This window comes from Cyanistes caeruleus, chromosome 2 (genome assembly GCF_971803275.1).
Source record: "Cyanistes caeruleus chromosome 2, bCyaCae1.hap1.1, whole genome shotgun sequence".
Lineage (NCBI taxonomy): Eukaryota > Metazoa > Chordata > Aves > Passeriformes > Paridae > Cyanistes > Cyanistes caeruleus.
The window spans coordinates 105,623,359-105,645,084 of record NC_141702.1 but is presented as its reverse complement, the minus strand read 5'-3'; the positions used below and the strand labels follow the sequence as shown (position 1 = coordinate 105,645,084).

The 21,726-nt window shown below is 48.3% G+C and overlaps 2 protein-coding genes across 3 annotated transcripts in view; one reads left to right on the top strand and one right to left on the bottom strand.

Annotated features, from left to right (window-relative positions):
* The window catches only part of LOC111942001 (uncharacterized), a 235,442-nt gene extending 216,934 nt beyond the window's left edge, over nucleotides 1–18,508 (bottom strand). The window contains exons 1-5 of one of the 2 annotated variants that reach the window (XM_086878880.1): nucleotides 8,165–8,885; nucleotides 8,034–8,084; nucleotides 7,436–7,804; nucleotides 7,052–7,228; nucleotides 5,391–5,551 (exon numbers count right to left, since the gene is read on the bottom strand). In XM_086878880.1, coding sequence (XP_086735006.1) covers nucleotides 5,391–5,551; nucleotides 7,052–7,228; nucleotides 7,436–7,762 — 665 coding nt within the window. In that variant the 5' untranslated portion in view covers nucleotides 7,763–7,804; nucleotides 8,034–8,084; nucleotides 8,165–8,885. Of the gene's footprint in view, nucleotides 1–5,390; nucleotides 5,552–7,051; nucleotides 7,229–7,435; nucleotides 7,805–8,033; nucleotides 8,085–8,164; nucleotides 8,886–16,975; nucleotides 17,023–18,474 lie in introns of those variants that run through there. The other variant, XM_086878881.1, reaches the window with a different exon arrangement.
* LOC111943553 (uncharacterized) overlaps nucleotides 1–21,726 on the top strand; it is a 101,578-nt gene extending 79,852 nt beyond the window's left edge. The window contains exon 31 of the mRNA XM_086878894.1: nucleotides 21,566–21,726. The gene's annotated coding sequence lies outside the window, so the exon portion shown is untranslated. The remainder of the gene's footprint in view (nucleotides 1–21,565) is intronic.

Genomic DNA, 21,726 nt, shown 5'->3' with positions numbered 1-21,726 from the left:
ATATTTATCCAGGACAGCAGTTCAGCAGTGTTGTTTGCTACTTGTTTGCAGAAGGATGAGTGGATGTGAGGCCAACAACCAGTGATGAGGGTTCCTCAAATCTGTCTGTACTCCTGGGTGCCATTCAGCCCAGAGCTATGGGATAATCCCAAAGTGCATCTCACACACGTTCTGCCTCCAAGAAAAGCTTGGCCTCACTTCCTAGAGTCAAAGAAATAGAAGAGTAATAAAATGGGCAATTAAACTTGTCACTTTAGAATGACTCTCCTGCTTTTCAGTGTCAACCGAGGTTGTACCTAATGCTCCCACAGCTTGTTACAAACAAGTGTTTGAGATTGCTTAAAAGTTTTCCAGCAAGGTTATTGGTAAAAACCAGATTGAATATGAAACAACAGCTCAACAAAATTCATTGGCAACATTCACACTCTTACTTACAAATCAGTTAAGGTAAGGAAAACAAGGAAAAAAGCAACCAACAAAATGCAGTCAATGAAACCAGAAATGAACCAAGAACTATCTTTGTGTGTGTGTTTAGGTGTGTTTGACAAAGGAACATAAGGGGCAAGGATAAAAAGGAATATGGCCTAAAAGCTTAACAGCACTCAAGCTTAACAGTAGTTAAACTGCAGCCTCCAGGAGTGGGGGTATCTGCCCAGGATCCATTGCTGATGGGCGATCCTGCGAGTGCAGCAAGCGTGAGAGCTCGCTGGCTCTGAGAGGCCCCACTCTGAGGGCGGTTGCTGCTGGCAGCCCCTGTGGTCCAGGAGAGCTCCAAGGGCCTCCTTTGGACCGCTGTTCATGGGCCACAAGAGAGAGGGCCTCAGTCATAAAATGCTTCATCGTGGCCGCACTTTGGGTCAGCACCCGGCCTTTGAAAGTGTGAGAAGAAGGATGTTATGCCATTCAGGCAAGAAAAGTAATTTCCAAGGCTGTTCATAGAAAACCCCAGGAGCTCGTTAGACAGCACAAGTTCCTGGTGGCGCTCAATGTTTCTGATAAGCTCAAGAGGAGCTGAGCCCAGGGGCTGTTCAGCAAGGCCAAGGACTAACCAGCATTTCTCAGGTCACAGTGTGGCCTGACAAGGCTGGGGGGATTCACCACCACAATCTGAAGCATGAAGTTTTGATGTAGGCTAAAAAGCCGTGGCCCAGTGGAAGTGGGCTGTTTCCTCAGGCCTGTGGGAGAATCACTGTGCAGATCCTTGTGCTACTGATTCCATCTCTCCCCACTTTTCCAAGTTCTTGGAGGCAAGGTCACTTAGGTTAGACACACAGATCACAAGAAGTGCTCTTCTGTTTTTCTCCACAATGAATTAAAGTCAGATTACACATCCCAAATCTGTTTTCTCTTACTGGCAAATTGACTGATTTGAGAAATTTCTGGAGCAGCAAACTTGTTTCCTCAAGTACTTACTCTGTGAGGCATGGAGCATGATTTTCTGCTAGGAGAGCCCTGCATACTGTTCCACACATCTTTCAGAAAGTCCCAAACCAATTCCAAACACTCTGCCTATACTAAGTTTTTACACAGGGCTGCAGAAATCCAGGACAATGGCAAGTGAATGTTGGAAGGGTTTTGTCCTGTTCATGTCATAAGAATTCTTAATGATCTAAAGCAATTCCATTCCGATGCAACATGGAATCTGGGTTTTTTCTATTAAACTCTTTCATGATGAGTAACAAACCTTGGCAGCATGAGATGCAAGGCTGACATACGAAAGCATGAGCTTGTCCTCCACAGTGAGCAGTTTAATTGTCCATTTCATTACTCTAATATTTGTTCCACACTAAGAAGCAAACCCAAGCTTTTCTTGGAGCCAAAACATACATTACAGTCCCTCACAGGATCACCAGGGCGGGCAGGAACAAAGCAGGCAATCTGCTTCATTGTGAACCACAACAGAGCTACATCCCAATGTGGGTTTAAGTAGCACGGTATTATCAAGAGCTCCTTAAATGCTAGCAGAAGCAGCTGGCAGGGCATGCCAGGTGGGGCTAAGGTGAGGCCCAGAGGGTGGGAGGTCTGAGCATCAGCCTTCCAGCCAGGCAGGGGAGGGAGGCCACCTGGATGGAGAGGCTGCAAAGGGCTCTCTTTATGGGAGGTGTCCGCCCACTTCTTCCTTGACATTGTGTCTCTAGAAGAAGCTGTAGATCAGATACAAGGGAAGAAATGAGTTAGCTGAACTCCCACCTTAAAAATCAATGCATCCAAAAGGTGAGGCATTCAAGGGTTTTTGAATTATTCAGAAGAACACTTTCTATTTATTTTTCAAGAAATTATAATCACTAGAATTTCTCTGAACTGTATGGAGCTGGCAAGCCAGGAGACAGAGCTTCTACTGCTTTGCTTATGTGCTGCTTGTTGCCCACCGACTACTTTGAAATCCCTTTCCTTCCAAACAGTTAGCAACCCACAGTGGTCTCCAGAATTTGACAATTAAACCTACACAGTAATTGCTTTTAAAAGCTAGTTTTCACAGCCTTCATTTCTGTAACTCCCACCCAGTTCTAGGTTTGGGGTTTTTTGGCTGTTTATATTTTCCTTCATAAAAAAGGAAATCCTGCGACACAAACAATGGCTTCATGTGTCAGAGGTAAAAGAAGCTTTGCACTCCCCATTGGATGTCCCCTGTATTCAGCGAGCCTACTTCTGTAGGCAAAAAATTGGCCATCCAAATGTTCCACTTTTCTACTTCATTGTTACAGAGGTTTACTTCCTGCATTCATTCCTGCAGACACACCCAAAACAAATGCAAACATGACCTGCCTCAAAACAGTACTGATCATGGCAGTTCCAGACAATTCAAAAAATGGAAATAGAGGCAGGCAGGTCATTTTTAAACACTCTTAAAGAGAACTGTTAGAACTCTGAAAACTAATCATTCTTTACATGGCATCACAGAGGAAAAAATCAAGCGGAAGCCAGACAATAAAAAAAAGTACATATTTCTTAAATCTCAAGTATTTTTTCCTGAAGAAGGATATGGTCAGTAATAAAAGCGAAACAGATAAGGTTTAATAAAATAGCTCATTTTCCACAAGTAATCAAGCAAAAATGTCACCTGAGCAATACTGAGCAATAATTCTCCCCAACTGCATTCAGCATTGCAGCTGCATATCAGCAATTAAGGAGTCTTTCCAAAGGGGCTGTACCCAGGATTTGGCAGAACAAACCCTGAGCAAAGGGACCAGGACATCTGATCCCTTTTCCTGCAGCAGCAAAATTATATCTTCAAGTCTCATCTCTCCTATCAGTAAATGCCCAGAGATGAAAAAGGAAAAGCAACTGACTTTCATTGAGGCTTTCAACTTGAAAGCATTGGCTGACACAGATGCACCAGAGACTGCATTTTGTCTGGCACAATTCTACTTGTCAGGGATCAGGCAAGGCAGGGAGGGAGGGACAAGGCAGAAGGCATCTCCTCCTGCAGCCTCAGCCTGCAGCACTGACCCAGGCAGAGAGAGTCGGGGAAGAGATTTGTCATGGTGAACCTGCCATAGGTGGCTTTGGGCTTGTGCTCTCAGAGGATGACAAACTCAGACCCTGCATAGGCTGCATCCATTTGGAAACCTCCTTCTCCTTAATTGGAAATTTCACAAGGACTTTCCCTCAGAGGAGGTTTCCCTATTTCTCCCAGTGCAGAACCAGACAATGTCCATGGATCTCCTTCAGATCTGAAAGGGTTCAGCTCAGAAACTGCCGCAAGGAAAGGTTTTCTCCTTTAAAGGCAAGACGAAGGACTGGAAAAATTTCCCATTTCAAGATAAATGCCTGTCTACTAATTGTGACACTAGAAAGGCTACAGGGAGATGAAGGGCAAGTGCTGGATGGAGAGGAATGTTTCCTTTTCCTGCACTGCATTTCCAGGGCCCCAAGGTACCACTCCAGCTCCAGCCACTCAGCACTTCACACTGGAGGACTTTTCACTGCACCACCACAGCACATTCCCAGTGATTGGGCTTTTCAAAGAGTCCACTGAGCCCATCAAGGAATTGAAATCAATTGAAAGAAATCTTGAAAAGAATGGTTTTTATCCAACCATTCAAAATATCACTTCTGTGTCAAAATTCTTAAGGTCATTTGAGGACAGACATGCCCTATACCAACCTGCTTGTTAAGAGTTCTCCTCTTTGGATGTGCTGGTGATCTTGGCCTTATGAAAATGGAAGACAAAAGAACATATTAAGAGGAAGAAAGAGAAAGGAGGGAATGTGTGTAGCATGAAAGGAGGCAACCCTTCTTAGCATGGTCACTCTGATAAAGGAGGAAATGCAACACAGAAACTAAACAAGATGCAAAGATGATTCATTGTCCTTAAGCTCTCAGTTGCTGGAGTCAGACAGAGCTGGCCAAGCTCTGTCTGAAACACAGCAGTCATTCTTCAACTTGCATCATAACCCCCCAGTTCTGCTTGTCTCTCCTTTTGGAGCCAAGTGGCTCCTACAGCCTCTCTGAAGCAGCAAGAGCTGCTGAGCTGAGACACGAGGCTCTATGGAGGGCAGCTCCTTTTGTACTGCTGCAAAGCTTGACTTTGCCTGTTTGTGCCTTACACTGGTGACAGTCTCGTGCTCCATGTGGTAGGAGCACTGCTGTCTCCTGAGAATGATATTACACCTCCTTGATCTTTCAGGAAAAAATAGGCTTTTTTACACTCATATGCTAAGATATTCAGATAGCACTTTAAAAGCTCTACAGAAGATTTTCAATGTGAGTGATACTTCTGAGACTCCTTTATTGTTATCTCTCAGACAGGCTTGACAGCTACATTTTCTCACACTTCTCCAAGCCAATATCTTCCCATCAGGTATAGTCCTATTACTCTTCTCTAGCAGCTCGCCTTGTCTGATCTTAAGCCTTGACCTTAATATTAGACATTGATCGGATTATACATCTATACCCCAAAACTTCTCTGGGATCTCATTTCACAGTGGAGGCCCAGGCATAGAGAAGTTATGCCTGACATTTACAAAGGCACCACTGGAATTTGTAAATACCTCTAAATTAGCCAGTATTTGCCCAAACATGTTAATGTGGCTGAAGAAATTGACAGTCAAGGATTAGAGTATTCAAAGATCTGCAGCATCCAGACCCATGCAATACAGTTCCCAAATGACACCACAAACATTACAGAGGGAATCAACAGCCAGGTCCAGAAGAGGACCTGTCTTGAGGAGCTTTTCAGCCCAGCCTCCTCTTCCCCACCACCACCTCTGCTCTTGGGCCATATGGTGGTGGGTTTGACATTGGGCTGGATCACCACAGATAGGGCCAAATGCTGAATACACAGAGGTTTGCCTAAATACATGGGAGAGCTGACTGTGCAAAATAACCTCACGAGATGGGAAGAGTGAGGTGAACAGCACACTGGAGCAGCAGACACCTTGGCTTACCTCATCTCCTGGGACTCTTGCACATCCAGCTGCAGAGAGCTTTGCAGAGACCCTGCAGCACTGCCAACATCGGGACTTACTGCCCTGCATATTGGGGGGATCAGAGGGAGACACAATGACTCCCTCTTCATATCCCCTTCAGTGTGATTCAGCAAGGAAGCCTGAATAGAATAGGATATTATTAATATATATTTCTATATACATTCTTATAATAATTTTTGTTTATGTATTAATTCTAATATATTATTTTAATAGTATACAGCTTAAGCATCCAACTCTCCCCCTTTGATGCCTCATGACATTTAGCCACGCTCTTAGCTAGAACTTGGCTGGAAAAAAATTGTCAAGCTGATGCTGCAGCTTGGTCTAGGACAGGAAATGGAAAGAGAAGTGGTGAAGGAAACACCATGTTGCACATTTGCCACTTCTCCCCTCATGCTCACTTCTGTACAAGTGTGGCTACATTCCCAGTTGGCATCCACATATGTGACATCAAGATGTTCTCAGGTGACAGTGCTTCCACTGGCCTTTTGGATGTCTGGGAAGCTGTTTAGATCCCTATAAACTCCCTGCCCCTAAAGCACCTAACAGACACCACTGATTCTCTAGCCAAGTCCCCACAAGGCCATTCTGCAGGATGGCAAAACCTGCTTTTCTCAAGCCCCTCATTCCTTCTGCTGCTGCCCTTCCCTCTTACAGTTCCCCAGCAGCCTTTGAGCACAGATGCTGCTGAGCTCTCAGGATGCTCAGAGCTCTCCAGCTCCCACACATCCAGCATCTCAGACTCACTGGCATTTAGGAAGTTCAGCAGAGCTCTCTGATCTGCGGCTCTATGCGAGGTCTCTGCCTGCCCAAGTTGCTCCAGGGCTCCCATGCCATGACCAGGAAGGGGAGTGGAGGAAGCAGGGACAGATGCACACCCTTCCTTAGTATCCCTTCATTTCTGGCACAGCTAAAAAGCCAAATCAGGACCTGTTCAATCTTCAGTGAAAACATCAGTTCCTGTCAGGGATACACGGGGCCCTTTCTCAGCAAGGCTGAGACCAAGTACCCAAGCCTTTGACTGGACATTCAGTCTGCCAAAGCTGTTGTCCATCTGCCTCCTCCTGCACCCCATGGCAATCCTGGGCTCTGGGCTGCTCTCCCCATGGCCATCCTTCCCTCTGGTCACAGCCTGAAATGCAGTGTCCAGCTGAGCTCTTCCTTGGCTCAACAGCTTCCCTGGGCTCACACCACAGGGAAAGCTCTCCGAGCTCTGTCTACAGCACAGAAACTGAAAATCTACCACACAGTAAATCCTGTGGACTGAGCTTGGTCTCCTTACCTTATGTCCTTTTCCCTCTGAACTCGGCTACTGTTTTTTCTTACTGTCACCATCATAGCAGTTGGCATTTTTCCCATTCTCCTGCTCTCTCTTCCATGTGGAGCTCTGAGGAAGGAGAGCTCCTCTGGATGGGAGGCAAAGTTTTTGTAAGTTCATTTAAGAAGCGCAGCCTCCAAATATTGTGAACATCACAGGATTTCTCTCAGAATAAATGTTCTAGTATCTAGGATTTTGGGTGCTCTTGAAGCCCCAAACACCACCTCTGACCTGACCTCGAGACACTGGATGGCTGAATTTTGTTTCCCATAGAAAAGTTTGTGAGGAGGCACATCCCCACCTTGAGACACCCGGGGCGGGAAGAAGAGCTGGCCCCGAATGATGTCCTCATTGGTGTGGAAAGGAAGGTGCCCGCAGACCAGGTTATAGAGCAGGATGCCCAGGGACCAGATGGTGGCTGGCTGGCCACGGTAGCAGCCGAAGAGGATCCATTCTGGCGGGCGATATTCTGGTGTTCCTATGGGACAGGGGTGCAGCTCATCAGGCTGATGCTGCTCCCTCCCTCCCAGCCAGCTCCCATTCCACAACAGCCAGCCCCTGCCCCAGCGAAAAGTAACTTGGCTACAGCCGGCTGAAGAAGGATTCCCCCCTTCCTCCCTCTTCCCCCTCTGCCAGCAAATGGGAGAACCTCTACTGCCCGGCTGGGCCCCGGCTTTGGGCTCACCTGACATTCGGGTGTACCGAGTGTCCCGGAGGATCGTGCCGCACCCGAAGTCGATGAGCTTCGCCTCGCCGGTGGCCAGGTCAAGGACGATGTTCTCGGCCTTGATGTCGCGGTGCAGGACGCCGCGGCTGGTGCAGTGCCGCACGGCCTCCAGCACCTGGAGAACAGCCCCCGCGCCACGGGCTCCGTCAGGAAGCCCCGCTCGTCCAGGAAGTACCAGAGGTCCTGAAAGCGCTCCGGACGCTCCATGACCAGCGCGAAGCCGTCGGGCAGCTGGAACCAGTCCAGGAGCCGCACGACGCCGCGGAAGCCAGGGCACGACACCATCCAGAGCAGCACCAGCTCCAGGGGCACAAGGGCGCCGTCGTGCTGCGGGGGGACCGCGATGTCGTCAGCGGGGACGATGCTGCGCCGCGCCTTCAGCACCCCCTGCCCGGCTCCACCGCTGCTCGCCGTCGCCCGGCTCGGGACCCTGCGCGGCCCCCGCTCACTCCGCGCTCTCTCCCCTCGCGGTGTCCCGGTTCCCAGCCCGCCGGGCCTCCCCTCAGCCCCGCTCGGCACGACCCGCCGGCTTCTCCCGCTGGCCCCGCTCACTCACCAGCCGCGCCCACTCCGAGCCGCGATCCCGGGACACTCGCTTGATGGCCACCTGCAAGCCAAGGCGAGCGGCTGGCTGAGCTCACCGCCCGCCGCCGCCCCGCCCCGCTCCGACCCGGCCCCGTCTCTTACCGGGGCGCCGTCGGCGAGCCGGGTCCCGGAGTAAACGCTGCCGCAGCCGCCGCTCCCCAGCAGCGGGCCCTGCCGCTAGAGCCGCTCCAGGGGAGGCTTCTCCGCCCGCCCGCCCGGGCGGCACCGCGCTCTCGGCATTCTGCCCGGAGCACCCGACCGCCCCGGGCACTGCTGCTTCCCGAGCCGCTCCGGGCTCCGGCGACTCGGGGCCGGCGGCCCAGCTGACGAGCGGCGGGGCTCGGCTCGGGGAAGCTGCCGGCGACGGGGCGGGAGCCGGGCGGCAGCGGGGCGGCTCTGGCAGGGGCCTCGTTCGGGGCCGGGCCAGGGCCCGCGCCAGGCGGAGCCAAAAGACGGTGCCGCTCCGCCACCCGCAGAGCGAGGAGCTCTTCCAGAAACTCTTCCAGAGGCGCCACAAGCAGTGCGGAGAGAACCTGGCCGAGGTGGGACCGCGGCAGGCCCGACAGGGGCGGGCCGGGGGCCGACTCGCCCACGGGCGCCTTGCGGGACGCGGCATAAGCCGGGCTGGGAGAGGCTGAGAGGGACGGCACGGCACGGCACGGCACGGCACGGCACGGCACGGCACGGCACGGGACGGCAGTAGAGTGAGTGTGAGAGGGAGAAGGGGACGGAGAGCGAGCGGAAAGTCGAGCGGAAAACCGATGGAGAGAGGCGCTGCTGCCGCTGCCGCTGCCGAGCCGCCGGAGCGCGCGGCCGTTCGTCCGTTCCCTCAGCGAGCCCAAGGGAGGAGCCGCCGCGCGCTCCGCCCAACGAAAGAAACAAGCAGAGAAATAAATACCTATGAAAGAAATCACCAAATAAATCAACACACAAATGCATAAAAATGTCAGCTTGTAGGTTTCTTCTTCCTTGGGTGTGATGAAGCATTTCCGTGGTGAAACAGGGAAATTAAGAATTAGGAATCAAGCATTAAAAAGTGCTTTGACTAAAAGAGGGGAGGCTGACAAAACCGTATGAAATGCTTACTGCTCCCACAAGAGCAGGAGGAGAGCAAGACTACAAGATAAGATAAAGAGCTAGAATGTGCAAATAGGATACAAGGACAAAGGCACCACAGGATAAGGGGGTTCTTTGGACCCCTAAGCTGGGAGAAACGGTATCAAAGTCTGAAAGATGGTCAAAGGACTAAAAGGAGCATGCATAAGGAGACAAGGTGATAAGTTCAACTGAGAGGAAAATTGCTGACTTCATCCCAAAGACCCCCAGACAACCACCAGAGTGACAACAAGGAGCAGTGGGCAATCGCAAAGAGGCGTGGAGCTAATTTTAATATGAAGTGGGGACAGGCAGGGTTAGGAAATGAATGTGTATTAGGCGTATTGTGTAGCCCTAGTCTGTAGAGAATAAAAAGAGAGGGGCAGGTCTCTAGGGTGTGCATGTCTTCGGAGGAGATACCTCCATGCTGAATAAATACATACCTAATCTTATAACTTACTGTGTGGGCTACAGAGTTTTCTATATCACTGGGGAGAATTCCCTGTCCTGATGGTTGTGTGAGAGTGGACAAGAGCGGAGCCTTTAATTTTCAAGTAGAAAGGATAAATTGTGTCAGTAATGGCAACTCTTTTCATCCGCTGTTGAGACAGTTGCAGGCTGCCAAAGGACCGAGTCTGCAATGTGGAACTTGCTCCCGAGTTTCTTTTTCTGACAGAGACCGAGGAGGGGAGGTATCCCAGAATCATGAAGTCATGGCATGGTTTGGCTTGGAAGGCACCTGAAAAATCACATCGTTGCAACCCCCTGCTGTGGCTGGGGACCCCTTGCACTAGACCAGCTTGTCTAGAGCTCCATCCAGCCTGGCCTTGAACACTGTCAGGGACGGGGCATCCACACCTTCTCTGGGAAACCTTTACCAAGAGAGTATTTTTTCTGAATCCCTCATCTAAACCTACTCTCTTTCAGCTTGGATCCATTCTCCCTTGTCCTTGTCCCTGTCTGCCTTTGCACAAAGTCCCTGTCCAGCTTTCTTGTAAGTTGCTGTCACGTACTGGTAGGCCACAGTTCAGTCAAGCCTAAGCCTAAGTCTCTTTTCCAGGCTAAAGAAGCCCATCTCAGGCTTTCCTTGCAGGAGAGGCATTGGGGTCAGAGATACAGAAAATAGGCCCTTATTTGTGGTGCTTGGCTCTGACACCCAAGAGAGCACTGAGTTTAGCACAACACCATGGAGACAGCTTTCAAAGTTAAGTGGAGAAACTGGAAATGTGAGTGTGTAGTCTAGGTAGAGTTTTCTTAAGTCACTGTGTGAGAAAGTTAGGATTTAGGGTTTAAGCTATACTAGAAAACAAAAGACAGTATAGAAGATTTAGGGTGTTGTCCCTTTCTTCTTCCTTCTTCATCTTCTTCTTCTAAGAGTTTTTAGGTAATAGTGGTTGGATAAAGAAATCTGCAGTGCAGAACACAGGTGTTGGGTTATTGGGTCACTAAGAAAAATAACTTGGCATTTGATTATTGGATAAATTGACACATAAAAGACCTTGGAAAGATTCTTCACTCTCTGTTTTGCACCTTTCTATCTTAGTGTATGTAGCTCCTTGTACTCCGTATATATGTAATATAGATAAGGAAAGAATAAACAACTAAGCCTGAACACAAGAAAACAGCCTCTTTCTTGTCAGTCTCGGTCCTGGGGAACCCAGGGGAACCCAGCCATCAATGTCAACTCCAACAGAGAGGTGCTCCAGCTCTCACATCATCTCAGAGTCCCTCCTCGGCACCTGCTCCAGCTCGTCTGTGTCCTTGCCGTCCAAGCTGCAGAGCCCAGCAGAGCTGGATTCAGCCCTGCAGGTGCAGTGTCAGTGGCATGGAGGAGACATGGCCCTGCCAGTGGCTCTGGGAGCCAGCAACTGATGCTTGGTCTCCAGCTTCCCAGGGATCTGGGGCCTTTCTGTCTGCCCTTCTCCCCGTGCCTTTCTCTGCTGCTCACCCGCTCACTTGCCCTTGGCTGTCACCTTTGGTGCTCACCCAAAGGCCATGGAAAAGCAGATAAAAACACACACCCAGAAAGTGCTCTATGATTCCAAGGACAATGTTTTGGCTACAGCATCCGTTTGCTTTCAGAGTCTTGAGAGGAAAGCTAATGTTTTTACAACTAATTTGATGCCTGAAAGTATTTGTGTTAATATCTTTTAAACTGGTTTTAAGGTCTCTACTAACTTAGGGCAGCAAGTTGTTACTAAGCCCAGACATCTTGGCTTGTGAAACACAGAAGTGGGTCTGCACAAGACTGAACTTCTGAACTTTGGGGTAAAATGACAGGTTCAGGGGGAGGTATGTGGTAGGCAGTTCGGGAAGGCTGCACCTTCCTAGTTCAGCCAAGTTTAGTTTGCACCCACCTTAGCCAGTGATTGAAGCAAGAGGGCAACATGCAGCTGGGAGTTTAGGATAAAAGGAGACTGCCCCCTCTGAAACCTTGCAAGAGAAACCACTGTTGGCGTGTGTCCTGGTGGACTCTCTCTGTTTATTTGCATAAAGGACTCCTCTGTCTCCTTTTTGGATGTAAACTTCTGGCATTTGTGGATTTTCCTATAAACTGGGATCTCATCCATGATCCTTCCACCATCTGGGTCCAGCATGTGGCAAGAGAAGCTGGAGGCAGCCAGTTTTGGTGGCCAGCTGCCTTTGGTGCTGGCCAGCACCAGGCGATTGGATGGGTTCCCAAGACTGTCTAGGAAACAGATGAGAGGTGGAACAGGGAGGGTCCCTGTAGAATCAACAGGATATAGACACCCAGAGAGGATGGTAAGGGAAAGCCAAGAAGGGTCTTGGCAAATCTCACTGGGGAGTACAATTTTAGGGAGTAAAGCATGGCATGATTCCCTGGGTGGGCAACAAAAAAGTTGAAAAAGGGTTGAAAGTCGAAAAAGGGTTTCGACTATAGGGATGAGGATCCCAAAATACCTCCAAAGGGTCCTTTGGGAGAATGCTGAGATGGTTTGAACATTCTTCTGGAGGTAGTTAAGGACATGGAAGCCCAGAGGGTCAACAAGAGGTGCTGAGAAAGGGTTTCAAGAGCCCATACCCAGAGGGGCCAATATGGTGTTAGTTTGGGAAAGAGTTGATTGGAGTGTGGAGAAATATGGTTAAGGCAGACAGCAGCAGGAGTCTATGTGATAAGGAAAGAACAGTAAGGATTGGGAAGTTCTCTGCTTTATCTTCAAAATCCTCAGTATCATACAGGGCCAGCTGCAAGTCTTTTGTATTCCTTGTTTCCAAGAGAGGGAAAACAGGGAGGTATTGTTCTTAAGCCCCCACCCCTCCTCAGGACGTTATGGAGCCAGGGTGGAGGATTTGGGTTTGTCTACTTGCTACGCAGGACTTAATTGGGTTTGTCTGTGGTGAGGAGTATGGATTCTCCAGGTGTGGAAGTGCAGGTCCGGCAGCATGGGCTGGGGACCAGTGCAGGAGGTGCAGGACGAAGTTGAGGCTGTGGGGCAGCCAGCACTCAGTGCTGGGGAGTGTCTGACCCCACCACCCCTGTGGGCGGGGGCTGCTCCCCAGCCCCATGAAGTTGCAGGATGCCCCAGCCACCTGCCCGTCCCTGTGCCCTCCCAGCTGTGCCTGCCTGCTGAACTGGGCCAGCAGCTGGTTCTTTACAGAGGCTGTGGTGCTGGAAGAGCAGCCTGGGGGCATTGACAGGTGTGCTGCAATGGGGCATCAAGACACTGTGGCTGGATGTGGGAACAGATGGCAGAGTGGGGCCTTGCAGGAGTTGGATAGACATACGGAATATGAAAGATATGAAAGGAGGGATGAGGAAAAGGTAAAGGTACAGACGAGAAAAATGGCACTCTGACCCCAAGTGGGAATGAGTTAAAAAAGTGTTAAAGATGACAATATAGTATTGGCTTTTGCATTTATGCATTAGCTTTTTCCTATTATTAATCACAAAGATTTTGATATGGTACAATTTATATTTCCTTTTAACTGCTTTTTAGTATAGTATAATCTGTCAGTTTATGTATGCACTGTATAGTGTATATAAATAGTGGTGTAGCGAATATATGATATTATAGGCCTTAACTAAACACTGTGCGTTAAAATACCTCTACATAACAAAAATAAATGGTGTAAAGCAATCATGTTAACCCCCCTCCTCCACTGACTGAATTCTCCAAGTGATAAGATAACTTGCGACACAAACCAGAGCATGGGAGGACAATTAGAAAAAGTACCATGTTAAATTTAAGGAGGACATTATAAATCCTTATCAGAGGATGCAGACCTACGGGACGGAGACACTAGAAGGAATAAAATATATTAACTTAACACACAGGATATCATGCAGATAAACCAGAGTATGAAGAAACCAAACAGAAGAATTCCCATAACATCAAACAGTTGGCAAGAATGTGTGAATAATGTATGGACATTATGAATATGCATGTATCTCTATAATGTAAGACTATAAAGATAACACTATTGGTGACTATTGGCGTGTTCTTTGGCTGCTTGCCAGGAGCACCCCAGCGCTGGACTTTTGTCTCTTACTTTATTTCCTATTAAACTTTTTAAAAATCCTGAAGAGTTACTCTGTTTCTCACAAAAGTTTTATTGAGAACAATAAGAAAATTCACAAAGTAAAAGGGACAGCACTGGGAAGGTGGCTGACTGCCAGAGGCTCATCCGCAAGATGGTGGCTCCTCCTTTTATACCCCTGGTGTAACATCAGCTTGATGCATATTCATTTTGATCTTACACAGTCTTGGTCCATGGCATTCTCCTCAGTGCTGATGCAGTTTTGTCACTGTGTATGGATGCTAAATCTGAACCACAGTGCCTGTACAAATTACAGGCCGCATAGCTCCTCAGGCTGCCTGAGAAAGTAGCCTGGGAAAAATATGAGAAGGAATTAAAACAATTCTCAGGGACGCTAAACAGCCTTGCAGGTGTTGTTTTGCAGTCCTCTTGTTTTCCCTTGCAGGAGAGAGTCAGGGGGGTAGTGAGCCCCTGACCAATGATGGTAATGTAGCACTTTACTAACCAGTAAGAGTTTCCTTTCTGTACCTTCCACGTATCTGTCTATAAACAGGCCTGAAGTAATAAAATAGGGGAATTCTCGTGGTGAAACTCCCTTGAGAGTTTATGTTGTTCTTTAAATAGCCGTTCCCAATCGGAACGACAACTGTGGTCCTCAGGGCCATCACTGGATGAAGTTCTGCTCCTTTTAAGGTCATGTCCCAAAGGCTTGGCCAACAACAGCCTGTCCAATGTCATCCCACACCACAACACACAAAACCATCCCCTTGGAAACCAACCTCGCAACCAGGCCACCGCAACAACATCAACCACTCCACTCCAGGTCCTCATCTCCTTTTTCAGACCAGGTATCTCCAATGCTGCCAGGGCTGTTGTTTGGAGCTGATGGTCAGTTGATGGCCCTTGGTGGCTGCTATTTTTTGTGTCTTCTTTGCTACGCACAAAGTTGAGATGTTAAACACATCGGGTCTCACCTGGTGGAACAATGCACTGGAAAGGAACTTCAGTTCCCTCACCCCCAGGGTGTAGGTTGGGCTTCATGATCTCAAAGTTTTTTTCCAGACTAGTTCATTCTGTGATTCTGGGAAAACTGACTAAAGTTATAAAAAAAATTTAAACTTGGTATATTTTCCAACACTGGGAATGAACTGTTAGTCCTCAGCCTGTTCATCTGCAGACCACAAAGTGGGGAAAAAGTGGGGTTTTGAATATTTTGAATGTCAGTCACAAACAGGAAAGGGAAAGTGGAGAAAATGGGTTTACATTTAGGTGTAACCCCCACACTGCGTTATCCCTACTGTGCCCCCAGTGAAGCAATTAAGTGAGAATAGTGCTTCTGAAGATAACAGAGTCTTTGCAAAAGACACTGGAAGTAGTACCGCCAAGAAAATTTTCAAATGTACAAAAGATCAATCCTGACTTCTACAATTACTTTCTGTCTTCTGAGAATACTGCCCTGCTGTCAAGCCCTGTGGAGCTGGACAAAGCTTGGTGAATTCAGCAGCATCCAGTAGAAAATCATCTGTTTGTTTTGGGGGTTTTTCAGTTGCTTTTCATCTTCATTCGAGAAAGGAATGTACCTTTGTGCAGGAACAGGGAAGAGTGAGTGTTGAGCCAAATCAACTTCCAATAAATTGGGCCAATCTCCAAATAGTCCAAACTTGTCATCTTTTACATTGCTGAGTGCTGATTTCTACAACCTGTCTTAAAATTAACACATTTTAATCCAGCTTTCTTATTGTTTTATTTATAGATTTTTGATTCTTTTGTCCCTTGAAGTTGTGACACACACAAGAAAGTGAAGCAGCAGGTGCTGGAGGTGCTGACTTAAATGATAGCCATGTTCATGACACACAAACTTTGAAGAATTCAAGGTTTTAGACAAGCTAAGGTCTTAATTAAAAATAAGCCTTGCTAAAGCTAATTAAAATAAATAGATGGGCCTTGCTAAAATTAAAGGTAGATAAAGAGGCCTTGCTAAAATTAGAGGTTAATCACTGGCTAATAACAAATTGTCAACTTTATGCTTGTTCAGCTGGGCTTATCATGAGAAACAAAGAATCTGGTGAGGAACTTCAAGAACATAAGACAATTGCAAATTAGAAACCCATTGAAGACATGGAACTAGGAGCCCAGCCAAGGGTCCATTTGTCACTTTGCATTAAAAAGGTAGAAAGGTCAGAACGAGGAAGAGCCATATCCCTTCCTCCCTTTTGTGACCCCTGCTCATAAAAAGACCACCAACCCATTTCAAGGAACAAACAAGCATGTTTAATTGCTTTTCCCTAATTAGCATAGGAAGCAGAGAGTGGGTGGCACCTGAGTTATGAATATGTATTTGCATTCAGTACTTTTGTAAATAAAAAGCCTGTATTCACCTGTATTCGGGATCATGTGTATTAGGGGGTGACCCAACACACTGGCCCAGCACTGCTAATAAACATACACTCTGTAACCCTGAAACGGTTAAAGAGTCCTTGTCCGTCTCAGCTGGATACTGATACTGGATCATATCCATATTTTGGTAAATCATTCAGAGATGGTTTAAAAGCAGTGCTGATCTGTGTGGTAGAAGAAGTGACCAACAAGCTGCACTCAAAGCACTCAGTGATTTCTGCTGCAGCTGTGAAAGCAATGGAAGTGTTGAAAATTGTAAAAAGTTTATTTTTTTTTTTTAAATTTTAGTCAGTTTTGTTTACTTATGAGCCAGGGGAAGGGAACTGAAGTTTCTTGTCAGGGGACTGGTCTACCAGGCAAGCTCTGATGAACTTAACATCTCAGCAGAATGGGAGTAGCACAGAAGATACACAAAAGGTGACAACCATTCACAACCATGAACGAACATCAGCTCCAGACATCACCCCTTGCAGGGTCCAGTCCGGGTTTTCCAAATTACCGACTCCATTCCGGACTCCGGGGGAATCCGGTCCGGGTTTTCCAAATTACCGACTCCATTCCGGACTCCGGGGGAATCCGGTCCGGGTTTTCCAAATTCCCGACTCCATTCCGGACTCCGGGGGAATCCGGTCCGGGTTTTCCAAATTACCGACTCCATTCCGGACTCCGAGGGAATCCAGTCCGGGTTTTCCAAATTACTGACTCCATTCCGGACTCCGGGGGAATCCAGTCCGGGTTTTCCAAATTACCGACTCCATTCCGAACTCCGGGGGAATCCGGACCGGGTTTTCCAAATTACCGACTCCATTCCGGACTCCGGAAAACTCCAGTCCGGGTTTTCCAAATTTCTTTCTTGGCAAAATGTCACTTCTGTGTCAAAATTCTTAAGGTCATTTGAGGACAGACATGTCCTGTACCTACCTCCTTCTTCAGAGTCATCATCTTCACTTCTGCTGCAGGGTGTGGACCTTGAGAAAACGGAAGACAAAAGAACAGATGAGGAGGAAGAAAGAGAAAGGAGGGAATGTGTGTAGCATGAAAGGAGGCAACCCTTCTTAGCATGGTCACTCTGATGAAGGAGGAAATGCAACACAGAAACTAAACAAGATGCAAAGCTGATTCATTGTCCTTAAGCTCTCAGTTGCTGGAGTCAGACAGAGCTGGCCAAGCTCTGGCTGAAACACAGCAGTCATTCTTCAACTTGCATCATAACCCCCCAGTTCTGCTGTCTCTCCTTTTGGAGCCAAGTGGCTCCTACAGCCCCTCTGAAGCAGCAAGAGGTGGTGAGCTGAGACACGAGTCTCTATGGAGGGCAGCTCCTTTTGTACTGCTGCAAAGCTTGACTTTGCCTGTTTGTGCCTTACACTGGTGACAGTCTCGTGCTCCATGTGGTCAGAGCACTGCTGTCTCCTGAGAATGATATTACACCTCCTTAATCTTTCAAGAAAAAACAGGCTTTTTCACACATAGCATCTATGGAAGGATATTCAGATTGCACTTTAAAAGTCCTACAGAAGATTTTCAATGTGAATGATAATTGGATGACCCCTCCTTTTTTGTTATCACTCAGATAAGCTTGACAGCTACATTTTCTCACACTTCTCCATGCCAATATCTTTCCATCAGCTACAGTCCTGTACCTCTTCTCCAGCACCTTGCTCTTTTTGATCTGAAGCCCACATTGAAATATTAAACATCAATTGGATTATACACCCTATAACATCTCTGGGATCTCATTTCACAGTCGAGGCCCAGGCACAGAAAATTTGCACCTTAGGTTTACTTTGGGATCCCTTTTCTTTCAAACAGTTGGCAACACACAATGATCTCCAGAATTTGACAATTACATCTATGAAGTAATTGATTCCCAAAGCTAGTTTTCATCGCCCTTTTTTCTGTAACTCCCACTTAGTTCTGTGTTGGGGATTGTCAGTATATTTAAAAAAAAAAATTATTTTAGAAGTGTTGGCACATGAACTATGGCACCTGACTTTAAAGCAATGAGCACTGGAATTTGCAGACACCTTAACAATTTCCAATATTTGCCCAAACATGTTAATGTGGCTGCAGAAGTTGACAGTGAAGGATCACAATATTCAAAGATCTGCAGCATCCAGACCCATGCAATACAGTTCCCAAATGACACCACAAACATCACAGAAGGAATCAACAGCCAGGTCCAGAAGAGGACCTGTCTTGAGGAGCTTTTCAGCCCTGCCTCCTCTTCCCCACCACCACCTCTGCTCTTGGGCCATATGGTGCTGGGTTTGACATTGGGCTGGATCACCACAGATAGGGCCAAATGCTGAATACACAGAGGTTTGCCTAAATACATGGAAGAGCTGACTGTGCAAAATAACCTCACGAGATGGGAAGAGCGAGGTGAACAGCACACTGGAGCAGCAGACACCTTGGCTTACCTCATCTCCTGGGACTCTTGCACATCCAGCTGCAGAGAGCTTTGCAGAGACCCTGCAGCACTGCCAACATCGGGACTTCCTGCCCTGCGTATCGGGGGGATCAAAGACAGTCCCAGTGACCCCTTCTTCTTATCCCCTTCTGTGGGATACAGCAAGGAAGCCTGCAAAGAGTAGAGTACAATGCTCACATCAAGCATCCAGTCCTGTCCCCATTCATGCCTCAAGACATTTAGCCATGTTCTTCACTGGAACCTGGCAAGAGAACAGAAATCAGACTGATGGAACAGCATGGTCCAGGGTTGGGAATGCAAAGGGAAGTGCTGAGGGAGAACCCAGAAACCCTTCAAAGTCCTCTCCTGCTATTGTTACACACTGAAAATGTGAAGTCTGCACCACACACCCATTGCAAAGACATCCTGAAGCTCAGTGTCCAGCTGAGCTCTTCCTTGGCTCAGCTGCTTCCCTGGGCTCACTTCACAGGGACAGCTCACCAAGCTCTGCCGACAGCACATCGACTGAAAATCTCCCACACAGGACATAGCTTGGTCTCCTTACCGTAAACCTTTTTCCCTTTGACTTCAGCTCCTCTCTTTCTCTGGTGTCTTCCTCATAGCCACTGCCATTTTTCCCACTCTCCTTCTCAACTCTGCACATTTCTCTTCTTTTGGAAGACTGAGAGTTTTTCCAGCTGGGAGGAAACAGAGTGGACGGAAGGAGCATAGAAGGAGATAGCCGGAAAGATTTGGAAAAAATGAACCTAGTCAGCCCTGCAAAGAAGAAACAATAAATGTTACTGAGGCAGGAAACAAACTTAAAGCATCAGTATCTCCATATTTTGTAGGAGAGACTCCTTGAAAACTCCTAAATAGCTGCACAAGTTGACATTTCCAGGCATGAAGACCCTTGAAGCACTCCAGAGGAAAAGCCCTGTCCCGCTTGCACAGAGCTCCCACAGGAACAGCCTGGCCTCTGGGCTGGCCTGGGACAGCAGGGAGCCCAGAGCCCTGGGCTTTGCAGCCATGGCTCAGCTGCACATGCAGCCTCCTGCTCCTGTCCCTGCCCCACAGCTGAGCAGCCCTACAGCTGCACGGGGCACTGGCAGCAGCACAGCTCATTGCAGGGGGCACATGCAGGGCAGAACTGTTCCCGGGGGATGTGCACAGGCTCTCTAGGCTGGCACAAGACCCTTCTTCCTGCCAAAGAGTGGCCCAGCCCCTCCCCGCACCTGTGTGTGAGGCTGAGCCCTGCTCAGCCTTCATCTTGTCCTCAATCCGGTGTTGCTTCAGGCCCCTCATGCTTTGACTAAGAAGGACCAGAGGCAAAACTTAGAAATAGATCCTTGTTTGCATTCAGGTTGGTGGTTAAGAAGCTTGTGTCTCTCTCCCGGCAGTGCTTGTGGAATGGGTTTATCCCAGGAGCCCTGAAGTCGTCCAGCGCTACGCCCTGCCCGTGCTCTGGTCCTTCCTGGGGAACAAGGCGCTGCCCGTACGAAGCGCCAATATCCGCACTGTGGTCACCAAGCTTGCCTCTGCCCTCTACAAGGTGATGGGCACCAAGCTGAGGAAGTGTGCTGCCAGCCAGCCTCCACATGTGCGGCAAAACCTCTCCAGCATCTTGGGCTGGTGAGGGCCTGATGCTCTCCAGGAAGATGACGAAGAGCTGACTCCAACACCTCCGGACGTGACTTTTTAGCTGTGCCAACAACGACAAAGTACTGAGGAAGGGTTTGCATCCGCCTCCGCTCTCTCCACTGCCCTTCCTTGTCAAGGCATGGGGGGCTTGAAGCAACTCCGGATGGAGGACAAGATGAAGGCTGAGCAGGGCTCAGCCTCACACACAGGTGAGGGGGGAGCTGGGCTGCTCTCTGGCAGGAGGAAGGGTCTTGTGCCAGCCTGGAGAGCCTGTGCACATCCCCAGGGAACAGTTCTGCCCTGCATGTGCCCCCTGCAATGAGCTGTGCTGCTGCCAGTGCCCCGTGCAGCTGTAGGGCTGCTCAGCTGTGGGGCAGGGACAGGAGCAGGAGGCTGCATGTGCAGCTGAGCCATGGCTGCAAAGCCCAGGGCTCTGGGCTCCCTGCTGTCCCAGGCCAGCCCAGAGGCCAGGCTGTTCCTGTGGTAGCTCTGTGCAAGTGGGGCAGGGTGTCCCCTGGCCTGCCTCAAGTGGCTGCAGGCAGGAGCAGGTTTCCCTGTGCAGCTATTTAGAAGTTTGCAGGAATCTGTCCCATGATATATGGAGCTCCAGATGCTTTAGGTTTGCACTGCATTCTCTGTTACACTTTGTGTTTCCATTTTGCAGACCTGACAGGCTCCTCTCTTGCCAAGAAATTTTCTCTGCATACTTCATGTGTGCTCTTACCTACGAAGTCCTTGCCTCCCGTCCAGAAGAGCCCTCTTTCTTCGGAGCTCAGGAAGAACCTTCTGCCTCTCCGAACCTGGTTGATGAATAGGTTTAATGGCTTAGGCTTTAGAGTTAGGGATGTAGGATATAGTATAGGGATAGTAGTGTATTATAGGGATATAGTATAGTAGGGATGAAGTGTTCTGATATTTTAATGTACATTTGAGGATACATTTTGATTGTAGTTTTTAAATTGTGATGACATATTTTAATTCTTTATATATATTTTTGTAGATACAGTGGGTTTTTTTAATGTTATGTAAGTTAAATTTTTAAAAAAACAAGCAGAGAATGTGAGACTAGGACCTGCTAGGCTAGGGGAGATGTGCTGAGGTTATCAGAGTACAGCTCACTTGATGTCCCAGTGACTCACCACATCCTTTCCTCGCTGGGCCTCTCACCTTTGAGACTGGCTCTGAGAGCAATGGGGGGTAGAAGAAGCACGCAGCTTGTGTTGAAAGAAAACTCACCCCCCCTGCATCCTGCTCCTGGATTGTGCTCTCTGCAGCACGGAGAGACAGCGGGACAGAGCTTCTCTTTGGCTTTTAGTTAGTTTTAGTTAGCTGAGGCAGAGGAGTTCCCTGGACCTTTTTTTTTTTTCTCCTGGGTCTGTACAAATCTGCTTTGGACTGAAAACAAACCCAGACAAACCCCAGGAGCTCAAGCCCTTGGCCCACCGGGGCCTGGGCCTCAGCACTATCCATCACCAAAAGGACTGAGAAGAACATGAGCAATCCGAACTACACCACATGGAAAAGGACTTTTCTTCCTAGATTCACCATCCCATCGAACAACAAGACGTTTTATTGTTTAATATTATTCAATTTCTGTTAAATAAACAGCTTTTTCCACTTC